The sequence below is a fragment of the Monodon monoceros genome, unplaced genomic scaffold, assembly GCF_005190385.1.
Source record: "Monodon monoceros isolate NGI ecotype Baffin Bay Population unplaced genomic scaffold, NGI_Narwhal_1 Super_Scaffold_21, whole genome shotgun sequence".
Lineage (NCBI taxonomy): Eukaryota > Metazoa > Chordata > Mammalia > Artiodactyla > Monodontidae > Monodon > Monodon monoceros.
In genome coordinates, this window is record NW_021703778.1 from 164,061,727 (window position 1) to 164,083,723 (window position 21,997).

At 37.1% G+C, this 21,997-nt stretch overlaps 1 protein-coding gene across 1 annotated transcript in view; it reads left to right on the plus strand.

The window, feature by feature from the left end:
- PPP4R4 (protein phosphatase 4 regulatory subunit 4) overlaps positions 1-21,997 on the plus strand; it is a 121,005-nt gene that overhangs the window by 22,386 nt on the left and 76,622 nt on the right. The window contains exon 3 of the mRNA XM_029239695.1: positions 19,061-19,163. Coding sequence (XP_029095528.1) covers positions 19,061-19,163 — 103 coding nt within the window. The remainder of the gene's footprint in view (positions 1-19,060; positions 19,164-21,997) is intronic.

Genomic DNA, 21,997 nt, shown 5'->3' on the forward strand with positions numbered 1-21,997 from the left:
TTATACCTTTCTAAGAATTTGTCCATTTCTTCCAGGTTGTCCATTTTATTGGCATAGAGTTGCTTGTAGTAGTCTCTTAGCATGCTTTGTATTTCTGTGGTGTCCGTTGTAACTTTTCCTTTTTCATTTCTAGTCTTATTGATTTGAGTCCTCTCCCTCTTTTTCTTGATGAGTGTGGCTAAAGGTTTATCAATTTTGTTTATCTTCTCAAAGAACCAGCTTTTAGTTTTATTGATCTTTGCTATTGTTTTCTTTGTTTCTATTTCATTTAATTCTGCTCTGATCTTTATGATTTCTTTCCTTCTAGTAACTTTGGGTTTTGTTTGGTCTTCTTTCTCTAGTTCATTAGGGTGTAAGGTTAGATTGTTTATTTGAGATGTTTGTTGTTTCTTGAGGTAGGCTTGTACTGCTCTAAACTTCCCTCTTAGAACTGCTTTTGCTGCATCCCATAAGTTTTGGATTGTCCTGTTTTTGTTGTAATTTGTCTCTAGGTATTTTTTGATTTCCTCTTTGATTCCTTCAGTGATCTCTTGGTTATTTAGTTGCATATTGTTTAGCCTCCATGTGTTTGTGTTTTTTACATTTATTTTCCCTGTAATTGATTTCTAATCTCATAGCCTTGTGGTCACAAAAGATGCTTGATATGATTTCAATTTTCTTGAATTTACTGAGGCTTGCTTTGTGACCCAAGATGGGATCTATCCTGGAGAATGTTCCATGTGCACTTGAGCAGAAAGTGTAATCTGCTGTTTTTGAATGGAATGTCCTCTAAATATCAATTAAATCTATCTGGTCTATTGTGTCATTTAAAGCTTGTGTTTCCCTATTAATTTTCTGTCTGGATGATCTGTCCATTGGTGTAAGTGAGGTGTTAAAGTCCCCCACTATTACCGTGTTACTGTCGATTTCCTCTTTTATAGCTGTTAGCATTTGCCTTATGTACTGAGGTGCTCCTGTGTTGGGTGCATATATATTTATAATTGTTATATCTTCTTCTTGGATTGATCCCTTGATAATTATGTAGTATGCTTCCTTGTCTCTTTTAACATTCTTTATTTTAAAGTCTACTTTATCCTTGTCTCTTATAACATTCTTTATTTTAAAGTCTATTTTATCTGATATGAGTGTTGCTACTCCAGCTTTCTTTTGATTTCCCTTTGCATGGAATATCTTTTTCCATCCCCTCACTTTCAGTGTGTATGTGTCCCTGGGTCTGAAGTGGGTCTATTGTAGACAGCATATATAAGGGCCTTGTTTTTGTATCCATTCAGCGAGCCTGTGTCTTTTGGTTGGAACGTTTAATCCATTTACATTTAAGGTAATTATCGACATGTATGTTCCTACTACCATTTTCTTAATTGTTTTGTGTTTGTTTTTGTGGGTCTTTTTCTTCTGTTGTGTTTCCCACTTAGAAAAGTTCCTTTAGCATTTGTTGTATAGCTGGTTTGGTAGTGCTGAATTCTTTTGCTTTTGCTTGTCTGTAAAGCATTTGATTTCTTTGTCGAATCTGAATGTGATCCTTGCTGAGTAGAGTAATCTTGGTTGTAGTTTCTTCCCTTTCATCACATTAAATATATCATGCCACTCCCTTCTGGCTTGTAGAGTTTCTGCTTAGAAATCGTCTATTAACCTTATGGGAGTTCCCTGGTATGTTATTTGTCATTTTTCCCTTGTTGCTTTTAATAATTTTTCTTTGTCTTTAGTTTTTGTCAATTTGATTACTAGGTGTCTTGGCGTATTTCTACTTGGGTTTATCCTGCCTGGGGCTCTCTGCGCTTCCTGGACTTGAGTGGCTGTTTCCTTTCCCATGTTTGGGAAGTTTTCTATTATAATCTCTTCAGATATCTTCTTGGTTCCTTTCTGTCTCCTTTCTCCTTTTAGGACCCCTATAATGAGAATGTTGGTGTGTTTAATGTTGTCCCAGAGGTTTCTTAGGCTGTCTTCATTTCTTTTCATTCTTTTTTCTTTTTTCTGTTCCACGGCAGTGAATTCCATCATTCTGTCTTCCAGGTCACTTATCCGTTCTTCTACCTCAGTTATTCTGCTATTGATTCCCTTCTAGTGTATTTTTATTCAGTTATTGTATTGTTCATCTCTGTTTGTTTGTTCTTCAGTTCTTTGAGGTGTTTGTTCTTTAATTCTTCTAGGTCTTTGTTAAACATTTCTCGCATCTCTCGATCTTTGCCTCCATTTTTCTCCCAAGGTCCTGGATCATCTTCACTATCCTTATTCTGAATTCTTTTTCTGGAAGGTTGCCTATCTCCACTCCATTTAGTTGTTTTTCTGGGCTTTTGTCTGGTTCCTTCATCTGGTACATAGTCCTGTGCCTTTTCAATTTTTCTATCTTTCTGTGATGTGGTTTTCGTTCCACAGGCAGCAGGGTTGTAGTTCTTCTTGCTTTTTCTGTCTGCCCTCTGGTGGATGAGGCTATCAAAGAGACTTGTGCAGGCTTCCTGATGGGAGGGACTGGTGGTGGGTAGAGCTGGATTTTGCTCTGGTGGGCAGAGCTCAGTAAAATTTTAATCTGCTTGTCTGCTGATGGGTGGGGCTTGGTTCCCTCCCTGTTGGTTGTTTGGCCTGAAGGGACCCAGCACTGGAGCATACCTGGCTCTTTGGTGGGGCTAATGGTGGACTCTTGGAGGGTTCACACCAAGGAGTACTTCTCAGAACTTCTGCTGCCAGTGTCCTTGTCCCTTAGTGAGCCAAAGCCACCCCCTGCCTCTGCAGGAGACCCTCCAACACCAGCAGGCAGGGCTGGTTCAGTCTCCTATGGGGTCACTGCTCCTTTCCCCGGGGTCCCGATGCGCACACTACCCTGTGTGTGCCATTCAAGAATGGACACAAGGGCACTTCTGTTTCCCCAAGTCCTGTAGAAGTCCTGCAATGAAATTCCACTAGCCTTCAAAGTCTGATTGTCGGGGAATTCCTCCTTCTGTTACTGGACCCCCAGGTTGGGAAGCCTGACGTGGGGCTCAGAACCTTTACTCCAGTGGGTGGACCTCTGTGGTATAATTGTTCTCCAGTTTGTGAGTCACCCCCCCCCCAACCCAGTAGATAACGAGATTTGATTTTATTGTGTTTGCGCCCCTCCTACCATGTCATTGCTGCTTCTCCTTTGTCTTTGGAAGTGGGGTGTCTTTTTTGGTGATCTCCAGTGTCTTCCTGTCGATGATTGTTCAGCAGTTAGTTGTGATTTCAGGGCTCTCGCAAGAGGGAGTGAGCGCATGTCCTTCTACTCCGCCATCTTGAACCAGTCTCCAGATCTGAGTTTTATGGAGATACTTGGAGAAGTCAGCATCAGTCTAAATGTTTGTTTTCTTTTACCTTCCTTCGGTGCTATTAAAAATATAATTTGTTTCTCTATGATTCTAAGCATGATGACTGTAAGTAGAGTTGAATGGGTCTTTAACTATGTAAACTTTTTAAGGTGATGTTTTGAAGATTTAACATTATTAAGGACTCAGTTTTATAGTAGTAACATGAAAATACACCACATTTGAAAAATTCTTGATGTTATGGATTGGTATTTGGTATCTTCTGCTTTAAATTCTTGAGTCATCTTTGTCTTAAAAGGAGGTTTTGTCTTTCTTGGAAGTTTAATTCTCTAGGCTAATCATTAATTTTCTTCTATTCATTAAAGCAAACTGTTTATTTTGAGTAAAGAAATAATTAAATATCAACTATGTAAAGTTTAGTTTTCATTGGGAACTCAAAGCAAGGCCTGTGTGACATCTGCTTCATTGTTACAAATTCAAACATAGTATCAGCAGTTTGTGTTGTATTTTGGAATTTGAAATGAGAGCAGCTAGGATTAGGATCACAGGCTCTGTGTATACAGATCACTTAGGATCCCACACATAGTTGAACAGTTAGCAGAGCTAGAGTTCGCAAGTTAATTTCTCCTGTGGTGACTATGTGACGTTGTCACCTTTGGGTAGCATCTGCTCCTTCCCCTCTTCCTTTTCTAATTGGTTTAGGATTCAGTAAACCGTGAGGGTGGTCTAGCTGTGAAAAGAGGATTAGAACTTTTTGCTCTACAGTTAGAATTTTTAGCATGTGAATCTGTCTTGCTCTTTAGATTTTGACCTCTCAGAAGGTGGAAACAAGGTATAAGAATAGAGAAAGACAGTATTGTCAGTATCTAGGTCTGTTGTAACATGCAGCTTATTCTTTGTGGGCGAGGGCGTGGGTTTCATAAACTAGCACAGACAGCCTCATTTTTAGAGACCCAAGATAATGCTTCTGAAAGTGCTTTAAGCAAATATAATATACTAAGAAGTTTTACTCCTTTTCTTGATCTCCCACAAATTAGTTATCATTTGGTTTGCCTCCAGTATCATTGAGGACAGGCTTTTTTGTTTTTTGAAATTGTATGTTTTTAAAAGCAGCATTATTACACAGTTCTCTCCAGTAGTGCTGCATAGCTTGGGAGCAGGAGTGGGATGGAAAAGCAGATGGGTGAGTTTGGTATTAGCTGGGTGAACAGGTTGGAAGAGTGGTGGTATATGTAATGGTCAGTGCATGGGTTTTGGAGTTGTCCGGGCTGGGTAATGTTGGGCAAGTACCTTCAACTTTCTAAGTCCTAATTTCCTCATCTATAAAATGGAGATAGTAATAGTATCTAATACTGCAAGGAAGGTGTTTATTAGCATAAGGCCTAGCATATAGTATATTAGTTACTATTTTTATTGTTGTAATTAGGAGGAGGAGAACTGAAGAAGTAAGTTTATTGGTGAGGGTGTAATTGAAGTAATAGGGAGGTTCAGCCTGCCAAGGAAGAAAGTGAAACTAGGATGAATATTAGAAACTGGAGAATAAGAAGGAATTGAAGGGATTAGAAATGGGATGAGGGTAAAAATAGGTTTAGCAACAGAAAAATAGTTAAGAGTTTATGAGCAGCAAAGGAGATCACAGAGTTTGAGATTATACAGATGGAGCGTTTCTAGATAATGATATGATTCAACCTTTGACAATGGTTGCTGATGTGGAGACAGACTCAATTTAAATCAACAGGTATTTATGGAGCCCTTACTGTGTGCTAGATACCATGCTAAGCATCGTGGAATGTAAACTTTGGGCCAGACATCCTTGAATTAGAGGGGGCCAAAAACTAGCTGTTCCTCATTCAGCTGAATGAAGTTGCCCATGACAGTGGCAGGCCTGGGATGACAACGAAGACTGTGAAACCTTTTATTTTAGCAAAAAATGCTTGAGTGGATTGACTTGTTTTTCATTGGTTTAAGATATTACTATAAATGGCTCTTTAAAATAGGTGCATCCCCCAGTGGGAATAAAATAATTAGTAACATTAATTTAAGAGATAGCTGTCCTAAATTCATTTATTTCAGTAGTCTTTTTTTTCCCCTGTCTTTCCCTTTTAGCCACTAGTGTACAGATTAGATGATTAACCCAGTTCTTTTTAGTTTTAGAGGAATGGTTTGCTGAGTGGGCTTGTGTCCTTTTTGTTTCTGAGTATCCTAGAAAAGGAACATGCCCCGAAGAATAGCAGAGTTGGGGCAAAAAGGAGCAGCTCATATTGTAGCCAGGAGGATTGTTCCTTGTGCCTTTCAGTTGAAAGTTGTAGGCTTTGAAGTGTAGGAAGCTTATTTTGTTAAAAAAAAAGAAAGTTTAACATTGATCAAACATTTATTTAAAAATTACATACACCATATCACGTAGCAATAAACTTAATTTTATATTGTTGACTTAAACTTATGCTGATTATTTCTGGGTCCCTTCCATTCGGTGATGGTAGCATAGATCCACACATATTTGGCTTATTTATACTACCTTTGACCAAAGTCAGCAGGAGGTAACAGTTGGTCCACAGCACCTGAGAAATTCCCGGGCATGGGGGGGGCTCAGTACCCCAATTTCATGTTCACCCAAGTTTACTCTTCTCCAAGTCTGTTAGCCTTTCCCAACTCCTCCTCAAACTTTATTCTAATGTGCATTTAAGTAGACTACCTGTTATTCCATCTCTGCTACCTGTTCTTTGCCACATCACTTTTAACACTGTTTTTGTGAACTGTAGACAGAACTGTAGACAGAAGCAGTGCATACATGCATTCAGGTCAAATGGACTTTGTGCTTCATTTGGGCAAACTGCTTCTGTGCTCTTGGCTGATTTCACACGTGTAGTCTAAAAAAGGAGAATATGAAGTTTCTTCTTTCTTTCATTTGACCCCTCTTCTTGTCATGGCAGCTCTCAGAGTATTATCTCCATCAGCATCAGCATTACCTGCGAACATGTTAGAAATCAAGTTCTCAGGCCTCACTAAGACCTACTGTCCCAGAATCTCTGGGGGTGAGACCCAGTTTTTTTGTTCGTTTGTTTTTTTGTTTTTGCGGTACGCGGGCCTCTCACTGTTGCGGCCTCTCCCGTTGCGGAGCACAGGCTCCGGACGCGCAGGCTCAGCGGCCATGGCTCACGGGCCCAGCCGCTCCACGGCATGTGGGATCTTCCCGGACCGGGGCACGAACCCGTGTCCCCTGCATTGGCAGGCGGACCCTCAACCACTGCACCACCAGGGGAGCCCCGAGACCCAGTTTTAACAAGTGCTGCAGGGTGATTCTGATACATGCTGAAGTTTGGAAACCACTGCTCTAGCATATTGTGGTTACCAACCTGTATACATTTCCTTGAAGGCCCTGACAGTATATTTCTGCTAAGCTTAATGCATAGATTGAAAATATGAAATTACTGTTGTTGTAGGTCAATAATTATCTAATGTTGGCAATTTCATATGGTCCAACTAATTGTTACTTTGTGTAAACTAGGGTTTCTTAGACATTTTTTGTGGTTGAGACATTGGCATTCTTTGTTGTGGGTAGCTGTTCTGTGTGTTGTGGAATGTTTTAGCAGCATCCCTTGATCCTACCTACTGGATTATAGTAGCATCTCCCAAGTTGTGATGATCAAAAATGTCTCCAGACATTGTCATATGTGCCCTCGGGAAGGAGGGGATCACTCTCGGCCGAGGACCACTAGCTAACTCAGTTGCTTTCCCTTCTAAGCAATGATACTTAACAGAATACCCAAATGTATGTATTTTTCTCCCTTGGTGGGAAAAGGGCCAGACATATATTGATTATAGAAATTAAGTTTAGATTTTATGTTTGATAGAGATTACGGTGATTACAATTTAGCTGTACTTTTTTTTAATATTTTTTCATGTCCTTTTTATAGTAAGCAGTGCCACCAATAGACTATTATTTGCTTTTCTAACATCTTATAGCTGTCAAAGTCTAATGACAGTCCATATTTTTTTCTATTACTGAGTAACTTGCTCATTTTCTTGGATGCCCAAAGGATGTTTTTAAAGCCCTTTAATATATTTCGGTGTTGGTTATGCTGGATCGATTTTCTCAGGTACACAGTGTGCCCTTTTGAATCTTTTTTCATTTCAAGTAAATTCTTTTGGATGGTTCCCTTGCTTTGGTTGCTTCTTTAGGGACTCCTATTAAAAGTATGTTGTATTTTCTTTGCCTGTCTTATATATCACTTTCTCTCAAATCTTTTTAATCTTGTTTAATTTAAAATTTTTATTCTCCTCACCTTTTATTTTTCTTAAGGCATTATCTATTTTATTTATTCGCCCTTGTGTTCTCTATAGTTTAGTCTTTCCCAAGATATTTTCTTTCAATTCTTTCCTGAGTTTTATCACCTTATTTCTGAGCTTTCATAATTATGATTCATGTGGTTTTTTCCTATGTCTTATACATTTTCTTTTTTATTATTATTTTTTTTTTTGCGGTATGTGGGCCTCTCACTGTTGTGGCCTCTCCCGATTCGGAGCACAGGCTCCGGACGCAACACAGGCTCAGTGGCCATGGCTCATGGGCCCAGCCGCTCCATGGCATGTGGGATCTTCCCGGACCGGGGCACAAACCCGTGTCCCCTGCATCGGCAGGCGGACTCTCAACCACTGCGCCACCAGGGAAGCCCAATCTTATACATTTTCTTAATTTTTTTTCCTTTGCTTGTGGAAAAATAGTATGTTATAATTAGCTATTTTGTGGGCTTGTCTGTCTTTCATTGTCTTTAAGAATATTAGTTCAGTCCTTATTCTCTTTTTTTAAAAAATAACTATATGGAATTTGATCATGGACCTTGTATATGTCTCGTATTTATGTGAAATTCGTTTCATAACCCTTATAAGGAGGTGTGGTTCAGGATAGCTTTTCTAATTCCAATAGAGTCCCCCCCCCTTTTCTTTTGTACTGTTCAAAATAGAATGCCTAACCCGTGTCCCCTGCATCGGCAGGCGGACTCCCAACCACTGCGCCACCAGGGAAGCCCTAGTACGGCTTCTTTTATTAGCATAATTATTTTGAAATTCACCCATGTTGTCATGCATATCAGTAGTTCATTCCTTTTTACTGCTAGTAGTGTTCCACTGCATACTACTAGCACTACATTGCACTGTATACTATATCACAGTTTGGTTATCTGTCCACCTGTTAGTGAACATTTGGGACATTTCCAATTTTTGTCTATTACAAACAAAGCTGTGATGAATATCGTGTTGAGGTGTTTCTGTGGACATATTCTTTCATTTCTCTTGGGTAAATATCTGTGAGTGGAATGTCTGGGTTGTTTGGTAGGTGTATGTGTACCTTTTAAGAAATTGTCAAACTTTTCCAAAGTGGTTGTACCATTTTACATTTCCACCAGTGGTGTGTGAGAGTGCCTTATCCTTGCCTACATTTGGTGTGTTCAATCTTTATAAATTTTAGTCATTCTAGTGGATGTGTAGTGGTATCTTATTGTCATTAAAATTTGAATTTACCTAATGATGAATTTTGTTGAGCATCTTTTTCATATGTTTATTTGCCATGTCTATTTTTCTTTGATGAAGTTTTGAAATCTTTTGTCCATTTTATATTGGATGTTCTTATTATTATTTAATTTGAGTTCTTTATGTATTCTAGATGCAAATTGTTTGTTGGATATATGTCTTGGGTATGGCTTGCCCTTTTGTTTCTGTAACAGTGCCTTTGAAAAACAAATGTTTTTAATTTTGATTAAATTCATTTTTGACTTTTTTTGGTTAGAATTTATATCTTTTGTGTCCTATTTAAGAAATATTTGTCAAACCCAAGGCCACTAAGAATTTCTGCTAAGTTTTCCTCTTGAAGTTTTATAGTGTTGGTTCTTACATTCAGGCCCGTGATTCATTTTGAGTTAATTTTGTCTATTGGTTCAGGTTGGGGAAAGATTCATTGTGTTTTGCATATGGCTTTCCATTTGTTCCAGTACCGTTTGTTGTAAAGATGATCATTTCTTCATTGAATTGTCTTGTCACCTTTGTCAAAAATCAATTGCCCATTTATGTTTGGGTCTGTTTCTGCACTCTCTACTCTCTCCGTCCTTTTCCATTGATCTATATGTCTGTCTTGTGCCACTGCCACACTATCTTGTTTATTGTAACTCTATAATAAGTCTTGAAATCAGGTTGTATTAGCCCTGCAACTTCATCGTTTTTCAAATTTGTTTCCGCTTTTCTAGTTCCTTTGCATTTCCATACAAATTTTAGAGTAAACTCGTTCATTTCTACAAAAAGCCTATTGGGATTTAAATTGGGATCATGTTGAGTCTGTACTTCAGTTTGGGAGTACAGTATTCTTTACAGTGTTGAGTCTTTCATCCTTGAGTGCTAAATCTCTCTCCATATAGTTAGGTCTTTTTTATTTTTCTCAACACGCTTTGTAGTTTTTGGTTTACAGATCTTGCACATCTTTTACCAAATTTTCCAAACGTATTTCATAATCTTATGTTAATCTAAACTAGATTTCTTTTTAAATCACTATTTATGATTTTTTTCTAGTATATAGAAAAACAATTGACTTATATATTGTCCTTGTATCCTGCCACACTGACTTATCAGTTCTACTAGCTATTTTGTACATTACAGTTTAACCTATTCCTTTCCAATCTGTAAGCCTTTTGTTTCTTTATTATTGCCTATTACACTGGCTCAAACCTTTAACACAATGTTGAGTAGAAGTAGTAATGGTGAACATTCTTGCCTTGTTCGTGATTAGGGAGAAAGCATTCACTCTTTCACGTTTAAGTATGATGTTAGCTGTAAGTTTTTCATAGATGCCCTTTATCTGGTTGAAGAAGTTCCCCTCTATTCCTAGTTTGTTGATAGTTTTAAATCATGAATGAATGTTGGATTTGTCAGATTTCTGCATCTATTGATATGTTCATATGTGTTTTAAAAAAATTTTGTCACATTGATCTTTAAAAAATTAACTTTTTATTTGGAGATAATTATAGATTCATAGACAGTTGTAAGAAATAATACAGAGATAGCCATGTACCCTTTATCCAGTTTCCCCCTTGTATGGTCAGGCCAGGCCACATGGCTGTTCTCTTGCTCTTTGTACATCCCCTGCCCAACCAGTCCCTGCTTCACCTACACCCTACTCACATGACCCTGCTTCCCCCTGCCCCAGCTGTGATTGTGCTAATCCTTAAGCCAGAATGGCTCCACCCCCTAGTTTTAATAAAGGGAAACATCTGCCCTCGTGATGGTAGTTAACCTGAGGGGCTGTGAGGGACTTGCCCCAGTTGCTGGTTTCCTTGGTAACTGATGAGCCAACCTGACATCAATTTCCCCTATAACTGGTACCCTCCTTCTCCCTGGAGTAGCGAAGATTGCTGCCATGCCCTGCCTGCCATCTGCTGTATGTGGTGGGGTGTTGCTCCATGACCGTTTGTTTCGGATGTGTAAGATCCTTTATCCAGTAAATCATTGATGTCTCTGTCGCTGTCTCTGGGCTTTTCTTCTGTCTTGAGGCTGGGCAACTACAAGGCTTGTGGGCCTGTGGGGTGCAGCCCAACCCTCCTATAATAACATTTAAAAAACTATAATATGATACACAACCAGAATATGGACATTGATACAATCAAGATAGGTAGGCTTTCCATCACCCCAGGATCCCTCATGTTAAACTTAAGTAGTCATGTCTTTTTCCCTCCTGCCCCACACCCATCCTCTGGAAATCACTTAATCTGTTTTCCATTTGTATAATTTTGTCATTTCAAGAATGTTATATAAATGGAATCATACAGTATGTAACCTTTTGGGGTTGGCTAATGTTTCACTCAGCATAATTCTCTAGAGATTCATCAGGTTGTTGCATCTGTCAATATTTTGTTCCTTTTCATTGCTGGGTAGCATTCTGTGGTATGTATGGACTACAGTTTGTTTAACCATTCACCCATTTAAGGGCTTATGGGTTGTTTACATTTTTTGGTTCAAATAAAGCTGCTCTAAACATTCATCCACAGGTTTTTGTGTGAACGTAAGTTTTCATTTCCTTGGGATAAATGCCCAAGAGTACAATTGCTGGTTGCATGTTTCGTTTTCTAAGAAATTGCCAACATTTTTCTAGAGTGGCTGTACCAGTTTGCATTTCCACCATTGATGAATGAGTGATTTAGTTTCTTCGCATTTGGTGGTGGAATTATTTTTTGTTTCATTTTTTATCCTGATAAGTATATAGTGATATTTCACTGTGGTTTGACTTTATATTTACCTTATAGTTAACAATGTTAAACATCTTTTTCGTGTGCTTATTTACAGTCAATAAAAAGTCTCTTCATTCCTTTTGCCCATTTTCTAATTGGATTGTGTGCTTTTTTACTGTTGAGTTTGAGAGGTTTTTTTATATTCTAGATACTGCACCTTTGTTAGACACGTAGTTTGCAAATATTTCTCCTCCTCTATGGCTTGCTTGTCTTTTCATCCTCTTAACAAAGTCTTTCACAGTGCAAAAGTTTTTAATTTTGATGAAGTCCAATTTATCAGTTTTTCCTTTTATTGATCCTGCTTTTGGTGTCAAGTTTAAGAACTCTTTGCCTAACCCTAGATTTAGATCTTCTCCTATGTTTTTAAAAAATTACATAGTTTTACATTTTATAGAATCATTTTGAGTTAATGTGAGAATTAGGTCAAGGGTTTTTTGGTTTTGGTTTTTTTTTTTTTGGAGGTTTTTTTTTTGCCTATGGGTGTCCTGTTGCTCTAGCACCACTTGCTGAAAAGGCTGTCTTCGCTCCACTGAATTGCTTTTGAACCTCTGTCAAAAATCAGCTGTGCATGCTTGTGGAGTATACATATTTGTGGAGGTCTGTTTCTGGGTTCTCTCTTCTGTGGCGTAGATTTATGTGTCTATCTCTGCCAGTACCATGCAGTCGTGGTTAATGTAGCTATATACTAAGTCTTAAAATTGCGTAGATAAATTCTTCCCACTTTATGCTTCTTTTTAAAAATTGTTTCACCTCTTCTATTTTTGTTGCTTTTCCATATACATTTTAGAAAAATACCGTCTACCTCCCAAAAATCTTGTTGGGATTTTGACAGGAATTGTGTTAAACCTGTACACCAATTTGGGAGAATTGACATCTTTATTATGCTGAATTTCCCAATCTATGAGCATAGTAGGTTTTTCTAATTAATTATGTCTCCTTTGATTTCTTTCATTAACATTGTGTTTTCAGCATACGAGTCCTGTAATTTTGTTAGTATTTCGTTTTTTGAGTGATTGTAAATGATATTGTATTTGTAATTTCAGTGTTCGCGTGTTGAATTTTGTCAAATGTTTTTCTGCATTGATATGATCATGTGATATTTTTCTTCTTTAACCTGGTAATATGATGGATTACACTGATTTTGAGTATTGAACTAGCCTTGCATCCCTGGAGTAAATCTCATGATCATGGTGTATAATTCTTCCTTTAACATATTACTATATTTTATTTGCTAATATTCTGTTAAGGATTTTTTTTTTGAAGCCTCCGAGGGCCGCTCCTTGCCGCACACAGCCGGGCTTCCATCCTCCATACATGCAGAGACTGGGAAAACAGTTCTTTTTTAAAAAATTAATTAATTAATTTTTTATTGGAGTATAGTTGTTTTACAATATTGTGTTTCTACTGTACAGTGAAGTGGAGTTCCCTGTGCTGTATGGCAGGTTCTCATTAGTTATTTATTTTATACATATTAGTGTATACATGTCAATCCCATCTCCCAATTCATCCCATTCCCCCCTTCTGCCCTTGATGTCCATAGGTTTGTTCTCTACATCTGTGTCTGTTTCTGCTTTGCAAACCGATTCATCTGCACCATTTTTCTAGAATCCACATATATGCGTTAATATACGATATTTGTTTTTCTCTTTCTGACTTACTTCACTCTGTGTGACAGAGTAGGTCCATCCAAGTCTCTACAAAGGACCCAATTTCATTCCTTCTTATGGCTGAGTAATATTCCATTGTATATATGTACCATATCTTCTTTATCCATTTGTCTGTTGATGGACATTTAGGTTGCTTCCGTGACCTGGCTATTATAAATAGTGCTGCAGTGAACATTGGAGCACATGTGTCTTTTTGAATTATGGTTTTCTCTGGGTATATGCCCAGTAGTGGGATTCCTGGGTCATATGGTAATTCGATTTTTAGTTTTTTGAGGAACCTCCATACTGTTCTCCATAGTGGCTGTATCAATTTACATTCCCACCAACAGTGCAAGAGGGTCCCCTTTTCTCCGCACCCTCTCCAGCATTTGTCGTTTGTAGATTTTCTGAAGATGCCCCTTCTAACTGGTGTGAGGTGATACCTCATTGTAGTTTTGATTTGCATTTGTCTAATAATTAGTGATGTTGAGCATCTTTTCATGTGCCTCTTGGCCATCTGTATGTCTTCTTTAGAGAAATGTTTATTTAGGTCTTCTGCCCTTTTTTTTTTTTAACATCTTTATTGGAGTATAATTGCTTTACAATGGCGTGTTAGTTTCTGCTGTATAACAAAGTGAATCAGCTATACATATACATATATCCCCATACTCCTCCCTCTTGCGTCTCCCTCCCACCCTCCCTATCCCACCCCTCTAGGTGGTCACAAAGCACCGAGCTGATCTCCCTGTGCTATGCGGCTGCTTCCCACTAGCTATCTATTTTACATTTGGTAGTATATATAAGTCCATGCCACTCTCTCACGTTGTCTCAGCTTACCCTTCCCCCTCCCCGTGTCCTCAAGTCCATTCTCTACATCTGCGTTTTTATTCCTGTCCTGCCCCTAGGTTCTTGATAACCATTTTTTTTCTTTAGATTCCATATATGTGTGTTAGCATATGGTATTTGTCTTTCTCTTTCTGACTTACTTCACTCTATATGACAGACTCTAGGTCCATCCACCTCACTACATATAACTCAATTTCATTTCTTTTTATGGCTGAGTAATATTCCATTGTATATATGTGCCACATCTTCTTTATCCATTCATCTGATGATGGACACTTAGGTTGCTTCCATGTCCTGGCTATTGTAAATAGAGCTGCAATGAACATTTTGGTACATGACTCTTTCTGAATTACGGTTTTCTCAGGGTATATGCCCAGTAGTGGGATTGCTGGGTCGTATGGTAGTTCTATTTGTAGTTTTTTAAGGAACCCCCATACTGTTCTCCATAGTGGCTGTATCAATTTACATTCCCACTAACAGTGCAAGAGGGTTCCCTTTTCTCCACACCCTCTCCAGCATTTATTGTTTCTAGATTTTTTGATGATGGCCATTCTGACCGGTGTGAGATGATATCTCATTGTAGTTTTGATTTGCATTTCTCTAATGATTACAGATGTTGAGCATTCTTTCATGTGTTTGTTGGCAATCTGTATATCTTCTTTGGAGAAATGTCTGTTTAGGTCTTCTGCCCATTTTTTGATTGTGTTTTTTTTCTTGATATTGAACATTTATTTATTTATTTTTGGCCACGTGGCTTGTGTGATCTTAGTTCCCTGACCGTGAATTGAACCTGCACCCCCTGCAGTGGAAGCGTGAAGTTCTAACCGCTGGACTGCCAGGGGAGTCCCTGTTAAGAATTTTACATATACACGTGTATATGTGCGTGTATATATGTGTGTGTATATATATATATATATTTTTTTTTTACTATGTACATATATATATATATTTTACAATCTTTCCAGGTTTTGTTATCAGTGTAATAATAGCTTCATAAGTGATTTAGGAAGTGTCCTCTTCTGTTTTCTGGAAGAGATTGTGTAGCATGGTGTTAACTCTTCGTTACATGTTTGGTAGAATTCTTCAGTGAAACTATCTGGGCCTTGAGATTTTTTTTCAGGAGTTTTAAAATATGAATTCAGTTTCCTTAATAATTGTAGGATTATTCAAATGATGTATTTCGTAGTGGGTGAGTTGTGGCAGTTTGTGTTTTTTGAGGAATTGGTCCATTTTGTCTACGTTTTCAATTTTATGTGTGTAGAATTATTCACAGCATTCTCTTATTATCCTTTCGATGTCTGCAGGGGCTATAGTGTTATCTCCTGTTTCAATCCTGATATTGGTAATTTGTGTCTTCTCTCATTTTTACTTTGTCAGTCTTGCTAAAAGTTAGTCAATTTTATTGATCCTTTAAAAGAACCGGGTGTTTGTTTCATTTATTTTTTTCTATTGTCTTCTGTTTTTATTTCATTAATTTCTGCTCTTTATTATCTCCTTCCTCTGCTTGCATTGTGACTAATTTGTTCTTCTAGCTCTCGAGGTGGAAAGTTAAATTAATGATTTGAGATTTTTTCCTCTTCCCTTTCATAAATGTGTGCATTTATTGTTATAAATTTCTCTCTCTGAAATGCTTCAGCTGTGTTCCAGAAAGTTTTATAATTTTGTGTTTCATTTTCACTCAATTCAGTGTATTTTAAAAAATTTTCCTCTTTGACCCATTTATTATGTAGAAATATGTGATTTCATTTCCAAGAATTTAGAGAGCTTTCTGTTATCTTTTTATTATTGATTGCTAGTTTGATTCCACTGTGGTCAGAGAAAACTCTTTGTATGATTTGTTGAGGACTTTTTTATGGCCCAGCATGTGGTTTTTCATGGTATATATTCTTTGGGAACTTGAGAAGAATGTGTATTCTACTGTTGTTGAATGGAGTATTCTATAAATGTTAATTAGATATTATTGGTTGATGGTGTTGTTGAGTTCTCTATCCTTGATTTTCTGTCTAGCTCCATCCGTTGTTGAGAGAGGGGTGTGGAAGTCTCCACCTACCTGTGTATTTGTCTAGACAACTTCTCCTTTTAGCACTGTCAGGTTTTTTTTTGTTTTTGTTTTTTGCAGTTGTATTTGGTGTATACACATTTAGAATTGCTATGTCTTCTCGGTGGACTTCCTCTTTTATCATTATATAATGTCCTTGTCTGTCTCTGGTGATTTTCTTTACAATGAGGTCCACTTTATCTGACATTAATATGGTCACAGCTGCTTTCTTTTGATTTGTATTTCTGTGGTATATCATTTTCTGTCCTTTACTCTCAACCTGCTGATACCGTTGTATTTGAAATTAGTTTCTTATGGCTGCATTCAGTTGAGTAATATTCTTTAATCCACTCTGCCAGTCCCTGTCTTTTAATTGATGTAGTTAGATTTTTAACTTTAATGTAACTGTTGATATTTAGGGTCTTAAACCTGCCATTTAATTTTTTGTTTTCTGCTTTTTTTCCCATGAAATATTTTGTCTTCACATCTATGAGGTATTAGTGATCATATTTTTTAACTAATTGCAAAGCTAGTGAATAAAAAATTCGGTGAATGAAATTCACTGAATTCATATTAAATATTCCTGACATCAGTTCATGCAGTGAGCTATCCATTCATCCATCCTTTTAAGAGACATTTACTAAACCTCTACTTTGGGCCAGTCATTGTCATATGAAACATTACTTTTTCAGATATTTCTCTTCTCTTTTAGTTCCTTAGTAGTGTATTTGTTTCCTGTGGTGCTGCAGTAAATTACCACAAACTAGATGGCTTAAAACAACAGAAATGTATTCTGTCACAGTTCTGGAAGTCAAAAGTCTGAAATCAGTATCAACTGAGTCGAAATCAAGGCATCAGCAGGGCTCTAGGGGAGAATCTGTTTGTCTCTTTCAGCTTCTGGTGGTTGTCAGCATTCTCTGGCTGTGGCAGCATCACTCCAGTCCAGCATCACTCCAGGCTGTGGCAGTCACTCCAATCTGCTTTGTGGTCAAATTGCCTCCTGTTCTGTCTTTTCCCCCGAATGTCTCTTTTAAGGACACTTGTTATTGGGTTTATAACCTACTGGGATAATCCATGATGATCTCTTTATCTCAAGATCCTTTTTTAAAAAAAATTTATTATTTTTTTATACAGCAGGTTCTTATTAGTCATCCATTATATACATATTAGTGTACACATGTCAATCCCAATCTCCCAATTCATCACACCACCACCCCACCCCCTGCCACTTTCCCCCCTTGGTGTCCATACGTTTGTTCTCTACATCTGTATCTCTATTTCTGCCTTGCAAACTGGTTCATCTGTACCATTTTTCTAGGTTCCACATATATGCGTTAATATACGATATTTGTTTTTCTCTTTCTGACTTCCTTCACTCTGTATGACAGTCTCTAGGTCCATCTACATCTCTACATGCTGTTGCTTCCATGTCCTGGCTATTGTAAATAGTGCTGCAGCGAACATTGGGGTGCATGTGTCTTTTTGAATTGTGGTTTTCTCTGGGTATGTGCCCAGTATCAATTTACATTCCCACCAACAGTGCAAGAGGGTTCCCTTTTCTCCACACCCTCTCCAGCATTTACTGTTTGTAGATTTTCTGATGATGTCCATTCTAACAGTGTGAGGTGATACCTCATTCTAGTTTTGATTTACATTTCTCTTTAAGATCCTTTTTCAAATTAAGATAACATTCACAGTTTCCAGGATTAGGGTGTAGCCATGTTTTTTGGGGGGGCCACCATTCAATCCACTACAAGTAGTACCTTATATGCAGTTTTAATTTCCCTCTTTTGATCTTCTCCTCACCTTGGCATGGGTCTCCTGTTTCCCTTCCTTCTCTTTTCCTTCTTGATTTTGTCTTTTAAAGTATTCACTTAGAGAGTGATGAGAATAGTGGAATGATTGTGCTGACCTGTATTTCACAGCCTACCATACTGCAGCAGGGAAAAAGCCTTTTTTCACAGCAGGGCAGCTTCATTTAATCAGAATATGCTGCTTATTAACAGAACTTATAAAACTCTGAAGCAGATAAATATAATGCTTTAAAAATTCTTTAAAAAACCATGTTAAGGTCTTATATACCTATAATAAATAATTCCATTTGAAGAGTTAAGTAAAAATAATTTTAGTTAAGGTAAATAAATATTACGGCATCAGTAATTAACATTTAAATTGGTATCAGTTAAGGATAGGTGGAGTTTCCCTCTGAGGTGGTGCCACATTTACTAGCATCTTTTATATACATTTCAAGTACTTGCACCACTTATGTTGGTTAGCTTATGTTTTAAAAACAAATAATTTGTTTGCATGGAAGTGGTTTTTTGGAAGAATCAGAACACTTTTTTTGAGGTATTTAGGCCACTAGAGTATCACAGATTATTTTGGTAAAACCTTAGTGACCTAATGAATATTCTGTCAAAAAGGTACCATATAAATATACCCTACCGACTTTTAAGAATATAGAATATATATCGTTAAGTTTCTGGCGACTCAATCTAGCACAATAGGTAGTTTCATTGTCCTAGAAGAAAGTTGTATGATTCTGCTGTAGTTGATTTTGTTGCTGTCCCTGCTGTTGTTATGATTATTAATATTTTACCATAATGAAATTTATCATTTATATTTTTATAAAGTATAGCAAACTGGCAGGTCACAGGAAAAAATAAGGTAGAATTTTAAAGTAACTAATAACGGTCTCAAAATTTTTAGACTTCAGCAAGATGTGTGTGTAGATAGAGAATCTTGTTTTAGCATAAGCATAATTAATATCTTCATGCCTTTGTTATAAGATTGACTTAAAAAGCTAGAAATTTCAGTTCTGGCTTTATTTGTATATCTAGATGATGTGTTTAAAGTTTAAAACTGTCAGAAGTCTGAGTGTTCGTTATTAAAAAGCAGTTGTTTTGAAGTTAATCCCTGCTTTTTATAATGTAAATTATAATTACAAATTTATAGTTACAAATTTTAAATTTGTGTTTTCTTTGTAAGTGCTGGTCAAGATATCCAAGGAACAAGCGTGATTGCAAATCTTCCATTTCTGATGCGACAGAACCCTGCTGAGACACTTCGGAGAATCTTGCCAAAAGTCAGAGTAAGTTGCTGTGAAATAAGATTTGAATTCACCGTTTTTTTCCCAGTAGTACGTTGTCATTGTCAGGAGAAATTTTCAGAGCTTTCGATGGCTGATCTTTTGTACCTAATCCTTGAGTGGAGGAAGTATTATGATAAACATTTTGAATTATGTTGAAAATATTTAAGGAAATTAGCTGATGGAAATGGAGAAATCTAGATCTTAAACTGTAAAGATTTCGTTAATCATTTTCTCAGTAGAGACATTATAATGTTTTCAGTAGCTCAAAAAAAATCTTAGTCTTATAAAATCATAGCTATCTTATTTGGTATTCTGTTGACTTAAATATATATTAATAGTATTTCTAGAACATTTATAATATGGTTTAACTGATAGTCCTAATAATCACCGTGGTGCCTGCTAAAGATTGAATTGTGGCCATTGCAGTTTTAGTTTTATATTTAATTGCTTCCTAAATTCCTTCAGAATTAGTTTTCCTGCCATAAACAAAATATTTGATCTACTAGAACTTTCTTTTCTCTATTTAATATTTACTCATTATTAATATATAATATTAAATATTTAATACGTGCTATTTATTATTTATTTGTACCATATGCAAAGTGCTGTTCTTTATTAGAACTTGAATGAACAGAACAGATGATGTCTTTGTGTCTTCAGGGAGCCTACAATACTAGTGGGGTCAGGGAGGTTACCTACTAACGGGGATTCTGTCTGCTAATAGTGAGTTTTGTAGACTTTGCTTTGGCTTTCTGTTTGGTTTAACTTTTTTATAATTTTTAAATTAATTTATATGTGTTTAAAATACTGTAATTATGAGTGTGTCCTTGGGTTTTATTTTTAGGCATATTGGCATGTTTCCAGTGATGCAGATCAGGGGTATACCGCGTTATTTTTATAAGATGTCCACGTTTCTATGCAGGCGATATGGATTTTTTTTTTTTTTTTTACTGATTTTACAGTGGTGAATTGAGAAGATGTTTGTTTTAGTATCACGTGTGATTCAAAAGTGAATGAAGCTTTTTCATGTCTGTTTTTCCCAAATCATTCCATAATTTCAATGGAATTAAGTCTACACAGTCTAGGTTTAATTTCACATTCAACTGAAGTGATATTAACTGACCTATGCTTGTTAGCATGTCACCTGGGAGTACCAGTTAAACAGTAGTAGGAGGGAACAGGTGGTTAGGTCGTCTTAACTAAGGAGTTATTGTACATAAGCAAATGAAATTTAAAGCTAAAAATATTGAGCACGGTGTATACTCTGTGTTGAGCAGGCTAAATCCAGACCACAGGCCGCATACTGCAAGTTAAAAGTTTCATAAAGCAAGAGTAAAAGATGAAGGATAGACAGTAGTGAGCTTTAGGTGGTCTCTAAATTATTTTGAAAAAAATCCTTTGCTAATGAGTTCACAATAAAGTTAACTAAATAATAACTCCTGAGAAATCTTGATTTCATGGGAATGTATAAAGAATATTATATACTCACATATAGAGCATATTTATACAAAGAATCAAATGTCTCTGCAGAAACTATATAACTGAGTTAGAGAGGGTAAGATTTTATTAAGCTTTTAAAGTTATTAAGTTTAATTCATAATACAGAAGATTCACTGAAGAAAGGGATGTAAAGAAAATGTATACTAATGAATATATACTAAGAAAATCTTAGTAGCAGCCGTTTATGTAGGATTCTCATTTATTTTGCCCTGTACTAAAAAAGGTAGAAAACAGCCCCAGATTAGATTCTATATCAGGAAGACATAAAGACTATGGAAAACAATTAAAGAACAAGCATAGGAGAGTATTTAATTGTGTGATTCTGATTTATGTAAAAATGCTGAAGAATTAAGCAAATGGGAAACACTTCTTTATGGGGGCAATAATAATGACTTTTATAGAGGGTTTAATATAAAATGTAGGCAGCTAAACATTTAAGCAACCCCACATCAAATTCTAAATCATTTAAAATCATAGTATTCAGATACTATTAAGATACTATTAAGACTTGTTGGTACTCACAGAACCTTCTTTAATTCTGCCTTGCTTCTGTGAGTGGTTACTTCCAACTGATAAAAGTATGACAAAAATTGCACGTAGCCACTTTATTCACTCTTGCCATGGCCATAATTTCTTAGCTAATTTTATAAAAAAAGCAATCTTGTGTCTCAAAATGAGCATTTAGTAATAACGGCCTTCTCATTCATTCATTCATAAAAATTTACTGAGTACCTCCCGTGTGCCAGGCACTGTTCTAAGCACTGAGAAAACAGAGGTGAACAAAACAGAGAACTCACCCCCAAGGACGTTTCCAGAGGGGGAAACAGACCCTAAACAAGTGAGTGAGTGTAAAGAACAGGATCAAGTGAGGGGGCCACTGGGGGAGTTGGGAAAGTGGGAGGATACTGACTATGCTTTGGGAGGTCAAGGACAAGGACACATCTTTGAGGAACTGAAAACTGAAGGGATAGGAGGAAACAGCCATTTGAGTAGTCAGGAATGAGTGGTCCAGGCAGAGAGAGCAGGAAGAGTTTGGTGGAACTGCGAGAGGTAAGCGTGGGTGGAGTCCAGTGGGTGGGGGTGGGTTGTGAATCGAAGAGAGGACAGTGACGGAGCATATGCAAGTGTTGCTCTTTCCTAGGACAGCGGAGAGCCACTGAAGACTTTAAGCAGGGCGGTGACTTATCCCACGGACATGCTACAATGATCATTTGCTAATTGTGTGGAGGGTGGATTGGAGCAGGTTGGGAAGCTGCAGCATGAGGGCGGCTAATTAGGACAATAGAGTGGTGGATACATCTAAGATGCATTTATTGGGAGAGAATGAACTACAT